Source organism: Cyrtonyx montezumae, unplaced genomic scaffold, assembly GCF_038088225.1.
Source record: "Cyrtonyx montezumae isolate F1298 unplaced genomic scaffold, pur_monq_1.0 scaffold_4, whole genome shotgun sequence".
NCBI classification, from domain to species: domain Eukaryota; kingdom Metazoa; phylum Chordata; class Aves; order Galliformes; family Odontophoridae; genus Cyrtonyx; species Cyrtonyx montezumae.
Window position 1 is genome coordinate 32,494,843 of NW_027072045.1, and position 19,662 is coordinate 32,514,504.

General features: G+C 38.5%; 1 protein-coding gene across 1 annotated transcript in view; it reads left to right on the plus strand.

Annotated features, from left to right (window-relative positions):
• Positions 1–19,216, plus strand: part of PCDH15 (protocadherin related 15) — a 598,943-nt gene extending 579,727 nt beyond the window's left edge. The window contains exons 38-42 of the mRNA XM_065746677.1: positions 9,448–9,469; positions 10,999–11,037; positions 12,559–12,632; positions 13,296–13,428; positions 18,360–19,216. Of these exons, the coding sequence (XP_065602749.1) occupies positions 9,448–9,469; positions 10,999–11,037; positions 12,559–12,632; positions 13,296–13,428; positions 18,360–18,911 (820 nt within the window). The 3' untranslated portion in view covers positions 18,912–19,216. The remainder of the gene's footprint in view (positions 1–9,447; positions 9,470–10,998; positions 11,038–12,558; positions 12,633–13,295; positions 13,429–18,359) is intronic.
• Positions 19,217–19,662: the final 446 nt, after the last annotated feature.

Here is a 19,662-nt window from a genome sequence, read left to right on the forward strand (position 1 = left end):
GACTGAGTTTGAAATGAGCTTTTTCTTTTTTCCTTCGTATTTTTTGGAGCTTGAGCTTTTTCACATAGAGAAAAGAGCTATACTCGAAGCAAGAACTGCTTCTCCTGACTGCTGGATTGCCTCCTTACATCTTTTGCCTCTGTGAAATGTTATAGCTTGGACAGGAAGGGAACATGTAGTAACGTCTCTGAATTTGAGCACTTCTGGTTGTGAACCAAACTGGATCACATCTATATGCTTACATATGCTCTGAAATGCTGGATAGAATTCCTGTTTCTTTTGCATTTGCTAAATACTTGCTGAAACTAATGAATGACTTCTGCTGATTTTAATAACAGTGATAATCTGTGGAGATTGGATGTCCCAATGATTGAATCTGTGTTTTGTACTTCAGTTAATACCTTCTGCTAAACCCAGATCAAGCCTCACTGTGCTTGGCTATTTTACCTGCAAAGATTGTTTATGTTCTAGTACTGAAACATGCAGGCATCAATTTATAGATTTGCAATATTGATTTTGAGACTTAGAAATATTTTTCACAGCACTGAAGTGAGATTGTGCATTTGGAATACCTTCTCCCAGATGGCTTTGCACACAGCTCTTATCCATTATGTTAAGGAACTGATCAAACACCTACTAAGAAAAGTCTTTTTAAACTAAATGAACACTCTTAGGATTTTAAAGAATACTATAGTACAATAAAAAAACGTGCAAATCATCTTTTTATTTTTGCTGACAATTATTTGATTTTAAGGCACTGCTATAACCTGGGAAATGATTCCTTAGGAAGTATTATTTATTATTTTTTTAATGTGAATTTTAGTAAAGTATGTCTTGTCTTTAGCTGTCTTGAGAGTCATCTTTCATTTGTAGCACTGCCTTGTGTCTTGTTTTCTTAATTTGGTGTTTATAGCAAATGAAATGGAACCAAGCTCTTTAGTTTTAAATCTGCCTTGTCTCATAATTTTCATTTTCCTCTGTCTGGACACATAGGCATCAGTAAGTAAGCTCATTTCATTGTCTTAATATTCATAGCTACTAGAAATGCTAGTTTTCCTTTCCTTACTTCCCCATTAAACCTTGCAGTCCGAAACTCATTTTTTATTTGTCCATGGATCAAGTACAGGAAAGACATTTACTGTGAAGTTCCAATACCTGTATGCCTCTTCATCTTTTTGTAGGAAATAGAGGTGAAATATGATTGCTGAACTTGAACGGTATTATTTCTAAAGCCAAATAGTCCCACTAGCTTAAATAAATAAATAAAAGTCCTGAGTGCGTCCACAAAGATTTGCTTTCAGTTTACAGACTTAAGATTAAGATCCATTAATTGGATGCAAGCAAAATCTTTTAGTCTGCTATTTGTAATTGCTTACAAGGTGGGTGCTCACCTTTCAATTTACAGAAATATGCATACTGGTGAGCTGATGTTTTCATTGATTAAAGTGCCTGTACATAAACAGAAGGTGATTTCAGGATAATCTCATCTGTGAGAGGACTCAGTTGAAGCAAGGAAGGAGCTGAGAAGCTTTTGAAATAATCCGTTCCAGTAGTGCAAAGGTTATGTCATCTTGCATGAGCTTTCTACTGGAGAGCTTCCTTCAAGTTCAGAATTGTTTATTTCACTCATCTCTAAATAGATGGAGGATGATTGATTAATCTCACAGTTTGCTGTTTGAGAATGAAGAATTAGTTTATTATTAGTGTGAAATCAATTATTTTTCATACCAACTCAACTTCAACAGTTATCTACAGTGTATGATTATATTCTGTCCAAAGGCATTATGATTTTTGGAGAATTGCAGTGCTTAGGGAAGAGTTTATGCTACGCAGTAGTGTAACTCTCAATGGTTTTGTTGGGTGCTACTCCTTTGCAATTGGGAGAAGTGAGCCCTTCCCTGTCCCATTCTACATGATGGGACAATCTGACCAAGAGGTCTAATAATGCTTCTTCCAACATTCATGCAAAAGATGGAAAGTGTTGTAACTTTTCTATTACTCCTTCTTTTCAGAGGTTACCAGCGTATGACTGAAATTTTTTGTAAATGCAGAAGTTGTTATCTCCATTTCTGTTGAGACAGCTCAGAGTCCCCAAGAATAGTTTCAGTGGTATTTTGAATTGCTTTTTTTGGTGTAGATGTCATTGCTCTCACGATATACTTTAGCCACAGTTGCTTAAGAAAAGGTGCAGGTTTTCACTGTGGCACTGAACACATGGGGTACCAGCAAAGCGTCTTAACTAATGGCAAAAAAAGTGAAGTCGCAAACAGATTCTACAAAAGCAGTAAGGTAATCTTTACACCCCACTCTGCCACAGTGTCCCCTGTCATTGTCATATTCTCCTCACTGACTGTCCTGCAGATATATTTAAAATTTCCCAGAGAACTTACAGAATAAGTATCTTTTTTAATGATCTTCTTACTTCCTTATACTAGACAGGGATCTGTTTGCTTATAATTAATCTTAATATGGCAGCAATCTAAACTTATTTTTACTGAGCCACTTTGACAAGGGGAATCATGTCTTAGAAAGTACAAGGGTTTCATTTTTAACTATATCTGGAGTTGGCCAATATCTCAAATTTTTCACAGATGGTGGGGAAATAAGTTTATTTTCAGCCCCAGGTAAGCATTACTTAAAGTAGGACACTGAGGGCACTCTTTTCTAGCAGACAAACTGAGGATTCTGATATTGATATACTGCTCATCTTAAAACTTGCTCAGAAGTTTGTGGTATTAAAAGTATTTGAGGAAGGTAGATTAAAGTGTCACTCCAAGATGCTAGGTAAATTCCAGAAAACAGTGAGACATTGTACTTTTGGACTAGAAATTAAAATCAAACTACAAGAGTTTTTAACATGGCACTGAGATGGAATTCATGCTCACACTGATACCTCTGCATTAATATACATATTGTAAAAACAAAGACTGAATCCGTTTCAGAAGAATGGTCAGAAGTGCAGTATGCATATGTGCTGACTGATTTCAGCTCCTGTTGGCTTACACCTTACAGCTCTGAGCTTCACGTAAGCCTGGGGATACTTCTCACTTCCCCTGGGGCTGTGGTTTCAGGCTCGTGTTGACTTGGAGAACAGTTCTAATTCTATGAGAGACCTATAGGCACTCTTTAAAAGGCAGCACAGGCACATTTACAGTCTGCCTAATTATGCACACTTCTGTACAATAGCAGAGGTTTGAAGCACAATTATTATAGAATAGGCTTACCTTAAAAATTCCTGTGTATATTTTGTGTTGGCTTTCCAACTTCGGAAATCTGAGGTTTTTTAGAAGAGGTCAACAATTTCTGAACTTGCTGAGTAGACAAAAAAATTGTTTTAATATCTCTTCCTCTGTGAGTCGTTCCTCCCTAATGAAGACATAAAAGTAAATGTCTTGCCCAGTAGTCTAGTATTTTTCTGTTGGATAGTCATAGTTTGCTGGAAGTAATGTTTTGGCTGTGAGTCATATCATAATGAGTTCTTTTTTTCTCTCTCATAAAAATCTATGTCCATGCATGTTTCCTTACATGTGGTTATCTTCTTTTCTTTCAAGTCTTTTTCTTCTCTACCATTTCCAACAAAGCAGGGGAAAAAAGTCAGTCTTAGAAGAAGGAGATCGACAGAGAGTTATAAGCAGCTTTGCTTCCCGTGCTATTGAGGCTCACAAGCAATCTAATATCAATGGATCATTGAACAATAACCTCCCCAAATCTTCAAGTAACATTACTTTCTTATCTGATGAGAACCCACTAACTACTCAAAACCCATTGTATGTGGAAGGTATCACTCAGAGTCCTGCTGCTGCTGGGTTGCTGCGGAAGAGAAGCGATGCCCTAGATACTCTTTCTCCTATGCAATTAGTCTTGAGAGATGCCTCTCTGGGAGGCAGTCACCGTGCGTGGACGGTACCAGCTCATGTTACTAAGAGACACGCGCCTGGTTCTCTGAACAGGCCGGTTATCATGGACCCCATTCAGTGGCAACAGGAAAGACTCAAAGCAGAGAATGAAGGAACTGAAAATCAGCATAGCAGAGTTGATATTAGCAGTCCGCTATTTCAAAAAATAAGCGGCCCCACATTAACTGTAAAAGAGAAGGCAAGACAATTTGAGCAGCAGGCTTTGCAGGAAATGAAGCAAGTGAAATCTCCTGATGTGAAATCCCTCCGTTCACCAACACACAGCATCTGTTTCCAAGAAAGAGAGAATGTGCTAGAGCAGTCTCCTAAAAGTGTGGTTGCTTCTCCTTGCCTTCGCTCTTCTCTGTCCTCTCCAACTCCTTGTGCTGAAGTAGTTGAGCCGGAGCCCGCTGCGGTCCCCTCTGTAATCATCACTCACCATGACTATCCTGAAGAACTTTCTCCTCCACCAACTCGCAAGCCAACTCCTCCATCTTTTAGGATAAAGAAACCAGTTTGCCAAAGTTTTCTAGCTCCTCAGACCAAAGGAGAAGTTACTGAAAACATTCCAGACCCGCCTAAAACTCCCCCACCCCCACCTCCTCTACTGCCTCCTCCACCTCCATCCCCTCCTCATTTGCCACCACATCCTCCAGCTCTGCCCCTAGCTCCTCCTTCTTCATCTCTTCCTAGCTCCCAGCACCTTTCCCCCACAAAGCATTCAAAATCCCCTGCCAAACAGCCAGCTGTACCACCACTGGCCACAGCGCCAGAGCCACCTCCCCGTAGGGAGCTGAAAGGTATTCTTAAAAACATTCAGAATTTAGCAGCAATTGAGAAGTCCGTGGCCAATATGTACAGCCAAATAGACAAAAACCACGTTATGCCCAAACATATTTCCAAGCTCAAACCTGTTGCAACACCAGAGCTGCCAACTCCAGAGGCTGTGGCTGAGCAAAACCAGCAGAATGGCAACTTGAGCTGTGTTGTGGAGGAGCTTGAGAAACGCTTTCCATCTCAATCGACAGCACTGTAATGTTTTTGGTTTTCTGCATGTAATGTTTTGAGCACGATGACTCTAATGCAGCACATGGCATCTGCCTCAGACTCCAGAAATGCAGAATTTTTCCTTTTCTCTGCTGTTTGTTACTACTTGGTCCTAATCCTGAAATTGAAAGACTTTTGTCTTACCTGTTCACTCAGAAATGTGCAACGTGTCATGTTACAAGTTGTTCTCTCAGCAGTGCATCACGCTGTTCCATGACATTGGTTCTTAGTCTGTTTACCTGAAAATCTTGGAGAAAACTGTCCATTTGTTTGCAAGGTTCACTCAAAGGTGGCAGAGGGCTTGATAACTGCTTTACATTAAGCTACCCTCACTGTAGGTAATACCAGTAAGCAGAGTGATTTTTCTGTAGCTGTAATGGGAATTTCTTGCTTTGCCCAGAAAATGTACTATCCGGGAGGATTCTAATTGTCAAATATTGGATGTCAAAGAAAGCAAGTACTGGTAGCAATCAGGCTCAGCAATAGTGAGCCAGAGTTGTTACAGCAATACATCTTTTTATTCCATGGGAGATGGCACAGTGCTCTGCTATGCTGGCATGATTTCTTTTAGCTCACATTTGCATTTCCTAAGTCAGAAGAAGGGTATTCTCTTGATTTTCTGCTGTTTTCCTTTGTGTCCCATACATCATGCCTTCCATTGCATTTTTTATATTGTAACTGCATGTTTAATGTTTTTATTTTGTAAATGATTTAATGTACAAACCATTTTTTTTTTATTTTGCATGTTCATGTTGTTGATGTCTCTTTTTAACTTTCATGCTTTGAACTTCACAGCTAAAACATCTTGCTCATCTTAAAACATAATAAAGTCACTCTGATTAGTGTCACCAAGTAAAGGTTTTTTAAGTACTTGCAAAAATCCATGTAATTTACTTGCTGGCTTTTTTGCTCACAGTCATCTAAATCACACTTTTACATTTAATATGGGATTTTCACTACATTAGCTTGTCCTTTGAAACAAATGGTAAGTAAAAGTAATTTAGGCATTTAAATGGATGTTAGGTTGGTTCAACTTGTACGTTTCAATTTGTTTTCTTCCAAAATGCAGAATATATTTGTTTAAAATGAAAAAAAACGAACAAAAACAAAAAAAAAGAAAAACCACACAGGGATAGGCAGGTATCACAGAACGAGGAAATACTAAAAACCAGAATCCAATGTTATAATTCAGAGCAGAAAGCTAACTAATTATTTATCTGACTGTCTGTAGTTATCGTTTCCACAATGCTTGGCTTTTTTCTGTTTTCTCTCTCTTTTTTTTTTTTCTTACATCTGCAGTTAGGACGTGTGTGGAAGCTGCTGAAGGTAGTTTCTCTTTCTTTGTCCCAGATCCAAACTCCTTGAAGTCCACTGTATGAGTTTCACCAACTTGAATTTTAGAATTAGAATTTTTCTGTGCCTCATAATGTCTGTACTCTTTGTTGATCTAGACTAATTCCAAGAGATGTAATGGAGCAGGAACAGAAGCCAGGGAATAATTATCTATTGCAGCATATTTGCCATAGAGTCTATGTAATTTACGAGATTTGTGTGTGTATATTAGCTGCCCACAGTGCTAAGTTTTCTGAGTGGCACAGCAACAGCAAATTGTCAAAGTTTAGCAGCAATTAGAGAAACGTTGAAGGTTTAAGTGCCGGAATTGGAAGACGGCTTGCTTGAATTCCTCCTTCTGTGTACCTGCTGTGGTCCAGGCACAGAAGCAGGCAATTGAAACCGTGAGGAGTTGAGTGTGAGAAATTGTTGTGCTGAGCATGTTTGCAGTGGAACAACTCTTGCATCAGTGATTTGTATTTAAGTCTCCAAATCCAACATTAGAGCCTGTAGAACCATAACAGATACCTTTGTGATGCTCATTACATCAACTAGTGAAATATTAGACAAATGTGGCCTAATTTTATAGTGGCATGCAGTAGAGCTGCAGATGTTTAGTAATTCACAAGGTAAACTCCAAAGTTTTGCCATTCCCTAGGCAGAAAGGTCAGAAATCACACAAAAGCTCCTTTTTAAATATATTGTTTCATCCAGTCGGTCTCCAAAGAGCCTGTGGGGGTCATTGCAATCAGCTCTTCACTAATGAGGAACACCTACTTTCTCTCATTCTTGAAGCTCTTATTAATTTGAAGAGTTTATGAAACCTAATTTATTTTTGTCTACAATTAATGCAACCTTGGTTCTTCTGCTGTTTTCCTGAACAGCCTTCATATAAAATAAAATAAATAAAATAAAATAGCATTGTGTTGGACAGGGAAAGAAATTGTACCAATAGCATGCACTTTAACCCGTGCCAGGGAAGTTTTGTCCCATAGAAAAGTCTGGATGCTACTGCCGTTCTGCACCACTATGAAATGTTATAAACAGTAAGCTACTTGACAGACAGTTGACCATATATAAGCGTATTGGCCCTCCTTGGGTTTGTCAGATTCAGTTAATTGCAGACAGCTGTGATCCTTGACATACCTCCGGTCCTCTTACCAACATCTTGACTGGGGTGAGTTCTGAGCAGGAACAGAGGCTGTGTCTGTGGAGAACTCTTTCTCCCTATGAACTGCTTGCAAAGCTGAAATCAAGCAGTAGCGTATCATTACTCATCTCCCTTTCAGAATCTTCTTCTCTTCAGGTTCAAGTTCTGAACCATGGGAAACCTCCATTTCAAAACTCAAGGCAAATTAATGAGCAGTTGCTTCCTCTGATTATTAGCTGCAGTATTTGGGTTTTATGATTCCTATGCTTTTAATGTGAAAACAGATAAAAGGTTTGCAATAGCAAAAGTATGGTGGGATGCTAGTAATTGGGAAAATTGTTGCTTTAGATAATTCCATCAACTCATGTTAGCAAAGCAGTCCTGTGAAAGGTTGCCATGTTTGCTACGTGTAAATTCATTCTTGTTACATCTCTCATATTAAATAGTAGCTGGCACATTATCCTACATCATCACAGGTGTAGCATTCTTGCTTTCTCTCAGACAGATTGCAGTGAGATACTAGCTGCTCGTGTTTATCCAGAAGCAATTCCTCCCTCAGTGGATAGGCACTTTAAATTCCTTCCTGGAGACAATCAATGACCTTTGCCTTTTTGAGGGAATAGATCCTTGTGCTGTATTGAGTGAATTGACTTTTATTTTTATTTTTTTTCCTAGTTCTCTCCACAAAAAAATGATATATAAGTGAAATATAAGCAACTCTCAAAATACAGTGTTATGCTAATTTTAAGAAAGTTGAACTCCAAACTAAGTTATAAATCTTTATATTAAAACTTTAATCTGCAATGTAGTGACTACTCAAGAGCGATTAAGATTAATAGGTTTACTTGTCTCCTGTGTGACACGAGACCTTTTTCTGAAGATTCCTATAGGGGATATGGACCCTAAATACAGTGTTGCTTAAGTAGGCTTTGAAAAGTCACGTCATCTTGTGATATTCATTTCAGTTGTTCATCATTTTCATATTATACGGGCAACAGCATTAACGTAATGCTGATAATCAATTCCATATGTTGAATATTAATAGTAGACTTCAGAGATAATAGCAAAGAACAATAAGGACTTCTATTCTGTTCTTTTTTTATTTACTCAAGTGTAATTAATGGATTCCCTGAGACTGTTGGCTATGCAGTATGTTAAGTTCAGCGTACTTCTGAACATTTATTCTTCCCTTCCTTAAGAAAATAATTTTTAAAAAAGACAACAACAGTGATACGAAGACTTAAATTGCTATTTGCTGTTCTTAATTGTTTTAATTTTCTGGCACAAAATGTGAAGATACAGTCCTTGATAGATATAAGTGCATTTGTCACGCACATGAAAGGCTCCAAGAAAACAAATTCAAAGAACCAAAAAGAATTCCAGAGATCAAGAGCACAAAGCCTATGGCACAATATATCATAGATAGCAAAAATAATACCACTCACTCCCTGCTGACCAAGTGTTAGGAAATGTGTAATTATGATAATAATGTAGTTAAATTACTAATAGAAGCTTCAGACCAATTGCTAGCAAGTCTTGTGTAGATAAGTCCAGAAGTAGGAGAGAAATTGTTTCACTGCTTAAAAAAGTTTTGTGTGAAACAACGATCTCTTTGTAGATGGCCTTTCTAGGTCACTGGGACAACGCAGAAGGTGACTTGGCAGGACATCTTTTGGGAACAGAAGGAAAAAACAAGCCTATGCTTGTTTAACCCTGATCCCCTTTGCTGTATTGCACTGGCTCTCTGGCTTTTGGGGATTAGGGATTTCTTCTCACTCATTTGCAATCTAAAGCAAGAAAAGATCCCAAAGATTCAGTAGGCTTCCTCCTGCAACAATTTGTATGTTCAGAGCAAATCTAAAGACAAACATATTTTGTATTTTAGATACGCATTTCTTGCTAGTAATATTTCTAATCACGTTATCTTTTCACCTTTCTCTAGAAAGAATGGCAGTATGCATCTTTATATAGTCGAGCAGAGGTATACTAATGTAACTTTTTTTTTCTTTTTCTGACCTCAAGGCGAGGATATGCACAGCAAGAGGTAAGGCTGTTCCCTGGTTACATTTAAATTACTGATCCTATCAACATACTTTTCTTTTTTTCTTTTTCTGTAACAGCCTGTGTTGTGAAGCAATGGATGTTTTAAAGGCCAACGTGGTTCAGAAAGATTGGATTCATTCAGGAGGCATAGATTCACTGGTGGCTAGTAGATATTGTGGCACAAACATCACCTCCAGGATGGAGGACTGCTGCTTGACTGACTGCCCAAAAGTTTCCTTGGGAATTGCCTCCATTGCTTTTCATGTTTTACAGCAGCAGGTCTGATCATCTGCTACAGCCCAGCACATGGGCTCAGCACAAAGCAGTGTCTTTTTTCATAGAAATTGCTGAATCATAAAATCACCAATGTTGGGAAAGACCTCCAGGGTCATCCAGAGCAACCACCCACCTACCACCAATATTTCCCCACAAAGAACCATAGCATCATTTTTTCTAGCAATGAATCACATGGAGAATTTTCTAAATGAACTCATTCAGTAAGTTCTCCAAAATACATTCCCATCATAATGGCTGATATTTACTGATGAGAGCTGGATCATTTCTGATTAATCTTAGGATATGCCTCTGGAGTCTGCTGCTTCTTATTTAGTAGGTTTACAAATTGCGGATTTATTCTTTTGCACTGTGATCTGTCTTCCCTTTCGCAAAGTTGATTTGTATCTCTTAATTCAGATACAGGTCTTTCCCATCTCATGCTGTTTAGCTTTGGCCAAGGAAGTTGGCTGACACAGTGCCCCCCAAATTTTCAGAGGACTGTTTGGATGACATTGATCTCCCTGAACAAATTTGATTATCATCAGCCTTAGTCATTTACTGAAAACTGAAGTTGTAGTCTAATTAAAAATGTGACTGCCAGAAATGATCTGTGTTCAACTGTGACTCACCTGGGAATTAGGATATAGACCTGCCAGTCCTCCCTGTTTGCCCACACCAGTGTTCTTTTCTCATGGTTTCTCACGATGTCCTGCATATAGTAAGAAATCACAGATGAGCTGCAAAGAAAATGTGAGATAATGCTCCACTATCTTATTGGGATTGTGAATTAAATTATGTTTCTGGTTGCAAGGTATTCAATTTAAAATCTGTAGACGTATGTGAATACAGATAGAAAATGAAAGGAATGCAGCAGAAGCTTGGGATAGAAGGCACTTCAGGTTTTTAATTGCAGAATCACAGGCTTTAATGCAGGTGCATGTAAGTTTGCTTTCTATCCACTGTAGGTAATTTTTGTCTGCCATTGTTTCCCTCTTGTTCCCAACACACATGATGCAATAGTTCTCTTGGGCTCTGATAAAAGTTTTTGAGTTAAATAATTTCATATTAAGTAAAATAAACAGTGCACTATTAAGTTACGTTACCCATGGTAGGTGCATATCGTTTTTCTGCTACTTGCTGAATTTGGAAGTATCCAAGAGACTGAATACAAGATATTCTGAAGGTTTTGTGCTTGTAAGATTTCTTTCTTAATTGTTGCTGCCTAATAAAACCCTCTCTTACTTTCTTTTATAGCAACAGCAGTTGCTGAGACCTTCCCTTCTCAGACCAGAGGTACCACTATTCATGTCTTAATTATTCAGTAACTTCTAAAATGTTTTTATGTCATTTTCCAATCAAAACTCATCTTTCCTGTGTTTTTTGTTGTTGTTGTTGTTGTTTTGTTTTTTTGTTCTTGACCATATTAGATGAAAGGTCCTAATTTTGTTAACCCATCAATATAGTTTGCATTAAGTACCTTTGATACTTGGGCTGCTTGTGGCTTGAGCAGCTGTGCAGTTTGCCAGCCCCAGAATAGGCGTGCTTGCCAAGCCATGGGTGACAGTTGTGAAAGGAGTTAAATTCAGTTGGCAGCTGGTCACAAGCAATCCCAGGCCAGTTTTGTTTAATCTTTTTACCCACCATCTTGATTAGAGGATCGCATGCCCCCTCATTAAGTCTGACTGGTGACACCAAGCTGGGTGGGAGTGTCCATCTGCCTGAGGGTGGGAAGGCTCTGCAGAGAGATCTGGATGGGCTGGATCAATGGGCTGCATCCATTCAACAAGGCTGGGCACTGCATTTGGATCATAACAACTCCAAGCAGCAATACAGGGCTGGGAAGAGTGACTGGAAAGTTGCTAGCCAGCAAATGACCTGAGTGCTTGACAGCTGGCTGAACATAAGCCAGCAGCATGCCTGCGTGGCCAAGAAGTCCAATGGCATCCTGGTTTGTATCACAAATAGAGTGGCTAGCAGGAGCAGAGAGGTGATCGATCCCCCTCTGTACTTGGTATTGATGAGTCTGCACCTCACATTCTGTGTTCAGTTCCTTGATATCCAATCACGCTCTATTTATTTCAGATGTCAGTCACGTGATAATTGATTGTTATACCTGGAGATGAACTAAGCAGTTGGCCTGCCAAGATAATGAAAGCATTAGCATGCTGCTGTGAAGTGATGGTTTATAAATGCAGTGCTTCATCTTTCAAATCTTTTAGACCCTACGTCATTCCCAGAATAAGCAATAGAGCAAGTGTAACTTTTGTGAGGTTTGTTATCAGTGGTGGAGAATGCTGGCAGTTTCTACAGTAATAACAAGAACACGTTCAGAAACAACTTTAATTGGGCAGGGTATTTTCCTCCTTGGAACTGTGTGATGGAGACAACATGCCAAAGCCTCTGTGCTCAGTTGTTACTGCAGTGCAGAGACATTCCACTTAGCAGCGTAATACCAACTTAAGAACACTGTTGTAGGATACAAACAGTAAGAAAAGAATCTGAACAAAGAGTATAAGTAAAATAGCCCTAGTGTTTGAACACAGATTTTACCTTTGAGAGTGGCTCAAGAAATCACCTTGAATTCAGTTTGGTGTCAGTATTTAGCTGACTTAGATCAGTCATCCACCAAAGAGGAGGTCATTTAAAGCTTGTGTTGACTTCTCACTATAGTTTTTGATGGGTATCAGTGTTCTTTTAACTTTTATAGCTCTTTTGGGTTGTTTTTTTTTTTTTTTCACTTCATTCTTTGTATCTTTTTTCATGTGTTATTCACGTGTTACTTTGTGCATTCAATCCACATTTCTCTTTTGACAGGAGTTAAGTATGGAGTCTGGAATTGATCCAGGGCAGGAATACTATGGGCAAGATTACTACAGTTATGAGCATGGGTATATTTTCATTTTTCCTATTTATATTTCTGAAATGCTGCTTTTCAAGGTAAGGTTTAGGGATAATAACAGCACCTGATCCTTTCCTTTACCTCAGGATTATTTTAATCTTTGCATCCGCAACTGAGCATGGTATGAACAAAACTAACTTCTTAAAACTTAAATGCACGTTATATAACTCACAGCTCCTTTAGGAAGCTAATTTTACCACAGAGAATGTAGCCCCTTTTTGTCATTACATTTCTATACTCACTTTTTTCTTTGTGTATATCTGTTGTCTTGGAAGTGAATTTCAATCAAATTGCCTTTTTGTGGCTTTCCAGTCTGAGTTCAGCAATACTTTCTCCTTGTAGTTCAGAGCCAGCATCAGGCTTTCTACATTTACCTAGAAAAATGTCATTCTGCCTTGTTTGGATGAGACTGGCATTTTGAGCTTCCTCCACTTGTAATGGGCTTATGGCTGATTCCAATGGGAGGGGGTTCAGTTTGCTGATGTAACAACGACAATAATTAAAAATACTTCATAATGGTAGAGGGAAAAAAAAAAAAGAGAGTAAAGATGTCCTTTAGGGATGCGTGTGTGTGTGCATTTGTTACAATTTGTGAAGACATGCATGAATACATTGGTGTGTGTTAACGAAAAGCTGGTGGTGTTTTTGCCAGGTATGAACTGCCTCAGTATGGGAGCCGCCGCCGCTTGTTGTCTCCTTCAGGGATGTATGATGAGTATGGGGAAGTCATGGTGGAGAATGATGGTGGCTACTACTATAGTCCGCATGGATCAACAGCAGAAGAGGTAAGCATCTCTGGCACGTTGGTTCTGTCCCTGCAACAAGCTGAAGCAACTGTAAACCTTATCAAATGTTTTTTTTTTAATGGATAAGAATATTGAGAATTGTATATAGACCAAATAATCAGCTCTTCCAATCTTAATTATCATTTGCCCTTCAGATGACTGCTAACATTTGCATCAGCACCTCTTTTCCTTTTTATAGAAATAAAAAGCAATTGCAAAGTTTCTTTTAATATGCACATGGCTTTTTCCCTTAATGTGGATTTCTACTTCAATGAAAAGTCCACATAGCCTTAGGTAATTCCCTTTTACACTGTTAACTGGAGGAAGTATTACTAATATTCACCCTATAACTGCTGAATTTCCAGTGAGAAAATCAGTCACCTAAACTAATGCAACATAAAGTTCACAACTGAACGTAAAGAAAATTTAAAATGTCAGTGGCAGCCAGGAGAAAGGATATGAAACTGTACACTTTTTTTTACCGAATATTCATAATTACCAGACTCTTAATCCATCACATGGGTTTTAATTAAATAAGAAGAGAGAATGTTTTAGAGCCAGTCTTTTTCTCTGTTGCAAGGCAAGCTGGTTGTACATTTGCAGTCTCTTCTGAAAGTTCAACTTTCCCCATAACTTTGGTGAAAAGCTATTCTAAAACATGTAAGTTAGTTTTGGTGTTGGAAAAAACAAAAAAAAATTAAAGAAAGTGTTGCATTTGTTCCTATTGATTTACATTGGGGATACAAGTTCTCATAATAACTATCTTTCAAATTTTAATCAAGTTCCATTTTCATAATTTGCAGGGAATGAGTCAAAGCAGAGGTCCTTCAAGCAGAGGTGTAAGCCAGAGAGCAGGGGATCAAATAGAAGGTAGACCTTTAGATGGTGGGATGGATCTAAGGCATGGCTCTGGAAGAGCATATAGAACCAGCCAGGGAAGGAGGAAACTAAAAGCAGTGATGCATTTAAGTCGCGTAGCAGTCAGTGCTCACAAACCAGTAGGAAGAAGTGAGTCTGCTCGTTCTCCATGGAAGAAAACAAAGATCTTCCCAATGATTCTGCAGAAAGTGAAAAGTAGTAGGAAGGATTCCAGTTATGCCAAGTTGATGTCAGCTCGCCAGGTGGATGGTGAGAAAAGCATGATTATCAGGGGAAGCTACTTCCAGAAATCAATAGATGACAGACCTTCAATGAGAAAGCTAAATCATGTGTTAAAACGCATTAGTGTCTCCAGAAAATTTCAAGAGACTGCTAGCAAAGATGCAGTGCATGCAGAAGGAAAAGAAGAGGAAGACAGAGATGAAGCAAAATCAGGAGTTTCAATAAGTATCACAGCAGAGAGTGAACATGAGGACAGTGATTATGAAAAGAAGAAGAAGAAGGTAAGAAAATACAGTTCAGATGAATCATCAGCAAAGAGTAGTAGCTCTGGCTCAGAATCAGAAGATAAAGACTATTTGACAGTAACTCTGGACCAAGATGAAGCCACTGAAAGTACCGTGGACTCTGATGAAGAGTCTGGGGATTCTGATGATAGCTCTGGATCCAGCTCTAGCAGTGAATCGGAGGAGGACTCTTCTGAAGAAGACAGTGATGAGGAAGAGTCTGACAGTGATGAAGATGACAGCCTGTCACAGAGCTCATCTACTCAAAGTTCATTCAGCAAATCAGGAACTAGTGACTCCAGCAGTAGAAGTAGTACTGCAAGGTCAAGTATAAAAAGCAGGGGAAGTAGTTCTCGTGGCAGAGCAAGGCGATCCAGCCAGAAATCAGTCAGCTCAAAGGCATCAGGTGCAAGCTACAGGAAAACTTCAGGATCCAGCTATAAGAGCAAAACCTCCTCTGCCAGCCTTGAAATAGAAGACACGATAGAAGAGGTTTCGGAAGAAGATGAGCAAGCAGATATGGAGCAAGTCAGTGCAAGTCCTGATAAGACATCAGATAGCACGAAGAATAAAACTGTTTCTAAAACATCTGCAAATACAAAAGGTGCTAAAAATGCTGCTAATGAAGAAGACAAGAGAAGAGAATCAGGTGTTAACAGTGGGGATAACGAGGATGAAAACACAGAAGAGGTTGATACAGATGCTAGTGACAGAGAGGAAGCTATCAGTAAGAACGAATCTTCCTGCCTAGAAAGTGAAATCAGTGTCATTTCCAAAGGTACTAAAGGGATAAGAAGCACAAGTGCCACTTCTGGCAAAACTGCTACTTCCCCTGATACTGAGACTCAGAGTTCTGACATCAACACAAAAAGAAAGAAAATAAAAAAGGGATTCCAAGAGCAAAGTCAGTCTCAATCAGATGGCACCCTTGACACTGCTGTTACAGAGTCTGAGACTGCTGGTGATTCTACATCCTTTTAAAAAGGAACAACAGTAGGTGGACGTTTTGCAAGAAGGAGTGATCTTGTTTGCTGTGCTTTCTGTGTGGTCTTTCCTAAACAATACATCTTGACTAGAGAGAGCCAAAATGAGAAAGACAAAGCTTATAGCTTCAGCTTATCAATCTTATATGCCTTAAGGACAGAACTGTGGACAACTAAACTGATATAATTCTTCAGAAAGACTATTCACATGCACGTGGTGATAGATGCAGAAAGATTAAATTTCATTGAGCAATGGCAAGACACAATATTTCTCTGCCAATTTAAATTGTATAGCATTGTTTTAATTCTTATATTTATTCCTTTTAGCATAGTGAAGCAAAGGTATGTAGCATCTGGAATTAACTGTGATGGATAGCTTGATGAACCTGATGGCACAGACCTGTTAAGTGCCCTGTGTTCATGCAGGGTACATCTGCGTCACACAGTGGCACTTTGAGGAAGGAGAAGTTACAAACGTTGAAGAACAAGAGTCTTAAATGTCATATATTTACGTTTACCCACCATAAAAACACCTAATAAACTTCACAGGCTCTCAGCTGTAAACCTCACCCTGTCTCCAGGGAGGAAACTGAAATTGCAGGGAAGCAACATTTCCAGATCTGCTGGGTATTACTAGCAGCACTGGGATTAAACTGTTTCTGGGTTATGAGATTCAAGTATCAGTGATGTAAAAGGCAGACGTGTAGAATCAGGTGTACAAACCGAACTTGGTCAGAAAATTTAGGAAATTCCAGGAAATTAGTTCCGCTTCCAAACTTCTGCCCTTCCATTTTATCGTGTGTTTGTTTTGTTTTAATTAAAAAACAACAGCAGCAACAAAAAACTGTTCAAAAGTTTGAGAAGCATAATGGCAAACTATTGCTGAAGGTGATCAGGTAACTGTCATATATGTCAGTGATTTTGGTATTTATCTTTCAAAATTCACTAATCTGCAGGATTTAATGTCATTTAGTAGGGAAATCGTATAGCACTTTCAGCAGCACATTTCCGCTTAGTATGATCATGGTTACGTAGGAGGGACTTCTGTTGTTTACAACTCAAAGGGGCTTTTGAGTTCTCAAATAAGAAACAACCCCTGTTGCATGATGTCCTGCTTCATGGTGCTCTTATCTATTCTGACAGCAAAGTCTGAAAGCTTTGTATGCACACAAGCTATCTACACTTTATCTGCTTTGTGTCAAAACCCATAGAGCTGTTTCTCAGCCATTTATCCTGATAAGTAATTAAAATAAATAAATAAAGCAATGAGCCAGTAATGGATTAGCCTTTTGTGTACTTCTAAGCTAGTACAACAACTGGCATATTCACCAAAGCTCTGCCAAGAAGTCTCTGTTGCAGACGACAGAGAAGAATAGCTGAATTTTAATGACGCTTCTATACTTGGGTATGATACTTGAGCAACAAATTGTTTTCACCTTCGGATTTGAACTTCCTTGAGATACAAACTGGATTTGTGCTCACTTTCTTGTATTCCATATAGCACCAAGTCATGGCTGCACAGTGTTTTCATGTAGATCCCATTTAAATTAGTTAGTCCTTTCATCCACTGGCATTTACCTGTGTGAAGAAAATTATATGTCTTTATCAGAAACAAATGAACACACCTAGAACTAGTTTTGAGATGATGTGACTTTTCAAAAGCTCAAGAATTACTACCCATTTGTTCCTGGCATGATTTTCTTTCTCTAAAACTGTCTTTTCTTATGTGCATGTGTATGTGTTGCTGTGAGAGTCAGTCATGATGGTATCTGCTGCCTTAGTGAAACAGCAGTGTCTTCATTAGTAATTGAACAGTAGTAGCTTGTTTCAGTTATTGCCAGGAGACATTTAGAATTAAATAAGGTATATTTTTTTTCATCTCTATGGTACAAAGTCACTGCAACATGGAAGTTGTTTGCATTAACTCTTTAAAAATGTATTTAAGTTTTACAGAAATCTGAAGTCTCATTTCTCCACCGTCTTCTATTTAATAGCAAAGCATCCCCATTGATTCTCCCACATCGGAACTGGCACAAAGCCTTAAGTCAGTCTTTCTCCAACAAGCCAATTTTGCTAACACTGTGCCTGACAATTTCCCTTGCGTTGGTCCTGAGATCTTTCTGTCCTTTACATGGCGTTACATATGGAATAGACTTTTGTTGATACTACTTCTGCATTGAATCTACCATTTAGTAATAATGTGAAAGAAAACTTTGAAGGCCTTCCTAAGCATTTACCCCTTAGCACAATATTTTATTGAAAGTAATACATAATTATTTTTTTCATTAGTGCCTTCCGATTTCAGTTAGAAAGGAACACTAGTGCAGCTGTTTTTCGTATCTCTTTGTAAGACAAAGACATTGCTTTGCTGAAATACGACTGGTTTACTAATACTGTGATATACAGAAATCTACTCTCAAAGCAATGTCTTTGCTCCCAGAATTCTGAAAAGATACACTTTGACTTACTGACAACAGAGATGAATGCATCTTTAGAACCCACCCCAAAAAGCTGTGAGAAATCATACTGAGATTTAATAATATTTCTATTTACTGTCTAACAGTGGGCCAGAAAGAAAAGGATCAAGTTGGTAGTTGACCCGGAGTATGAGACCAGCTCCACTGGAGAGGACAGCGCTCCCGATTCCAGCCAAAGGAATCGTCTTAATAACCCCAATGTTCAAAACAACGTCAATGGTAACATCTACATTGCACAGAATGGCTCTGTTGTCAGAACCCGTCGTGTTTGCCTTGCTAATAATTTAAAAGTGACATCTCCAGTGAGGCTGGGCAAACAGTTCAAGAAACTGGACAAGCTTGCAGTGACACACGAGGAGAATGTCCCACTGAACACGTTGTCAAAGGGACCATCTTCTAGTGATAAAATGAACACAAGACCTTGTAGTGTCTCATTTGCTTCCTCTATAGGGGCCGAAAACATAGTAACAAAGTCAGGTGGCTCCAAAATGAAAAGCACAGAAGAGCAAGAATCTGTTGTTGATAACGAGGATGTAAAAGAGCCCTTGGAATCGCACAGTGAACACACACAGTCAGATGAAGAGGAACTCTGGATGGGCCCTTGGAATAACCTTCACATACCAATGACAAAACTGTGATTTATTTTTTTTTATTTTAATTTTTACTTCAGTTTATAATAAACTGCACTTTTTATTGTCACTGAAGAAAATGTATGAAATTTGTATCGTGCACATATGTTGTATACTACAAATGACATGCTTTAAAGTTTAAAAATGAAATTTGCACTCACATTTGTACCAATTAATTGTCCTCCCCAACAACTATTTTGACAGGCTCACATTCCACTAAACAGTGCTTCACTTAAGTTAGTTTTTTTAATCTTGATTTATAGTTAATAAATGGTAAACTACTAATAATTGCACAGCAACATTTGGTTAACTTTTCAGACAGTTCTGTACATGCCTAGCTTGTTTTTCCTGTATTGGTACTTGTGGCTATACTGTTTAGATTTGGAAAGTATCTATTTATGTTCAAAATTTATATCCAGAGCTCTTGGTTCTGAGCTCAGAGGAATAAATTAAAAATAAATCCATGAAAGTCAATGGAGCAAATCCTCGGCTGGTTTAAAATTGAGTAACAGTACCAAAGTCAATAGCGATATACCAGTTTATGCAAGCAGACAATCTCACTCAACACTGAAATAGCCAACTTACATAACAGTGGAATTAGCATTTGTAAGAGTACAGCATTTTTAAGCTGAACTTGGAAATAGTTGATTAAATACAGTAAAAATTGTAGAAGGGAAGGAAATGCATAGCAATTAATCTTATTCAGAGTTACCTGGCTGTGGTTTATTCATTTTCTTTTGTGAATTAGCTCATTCCAATT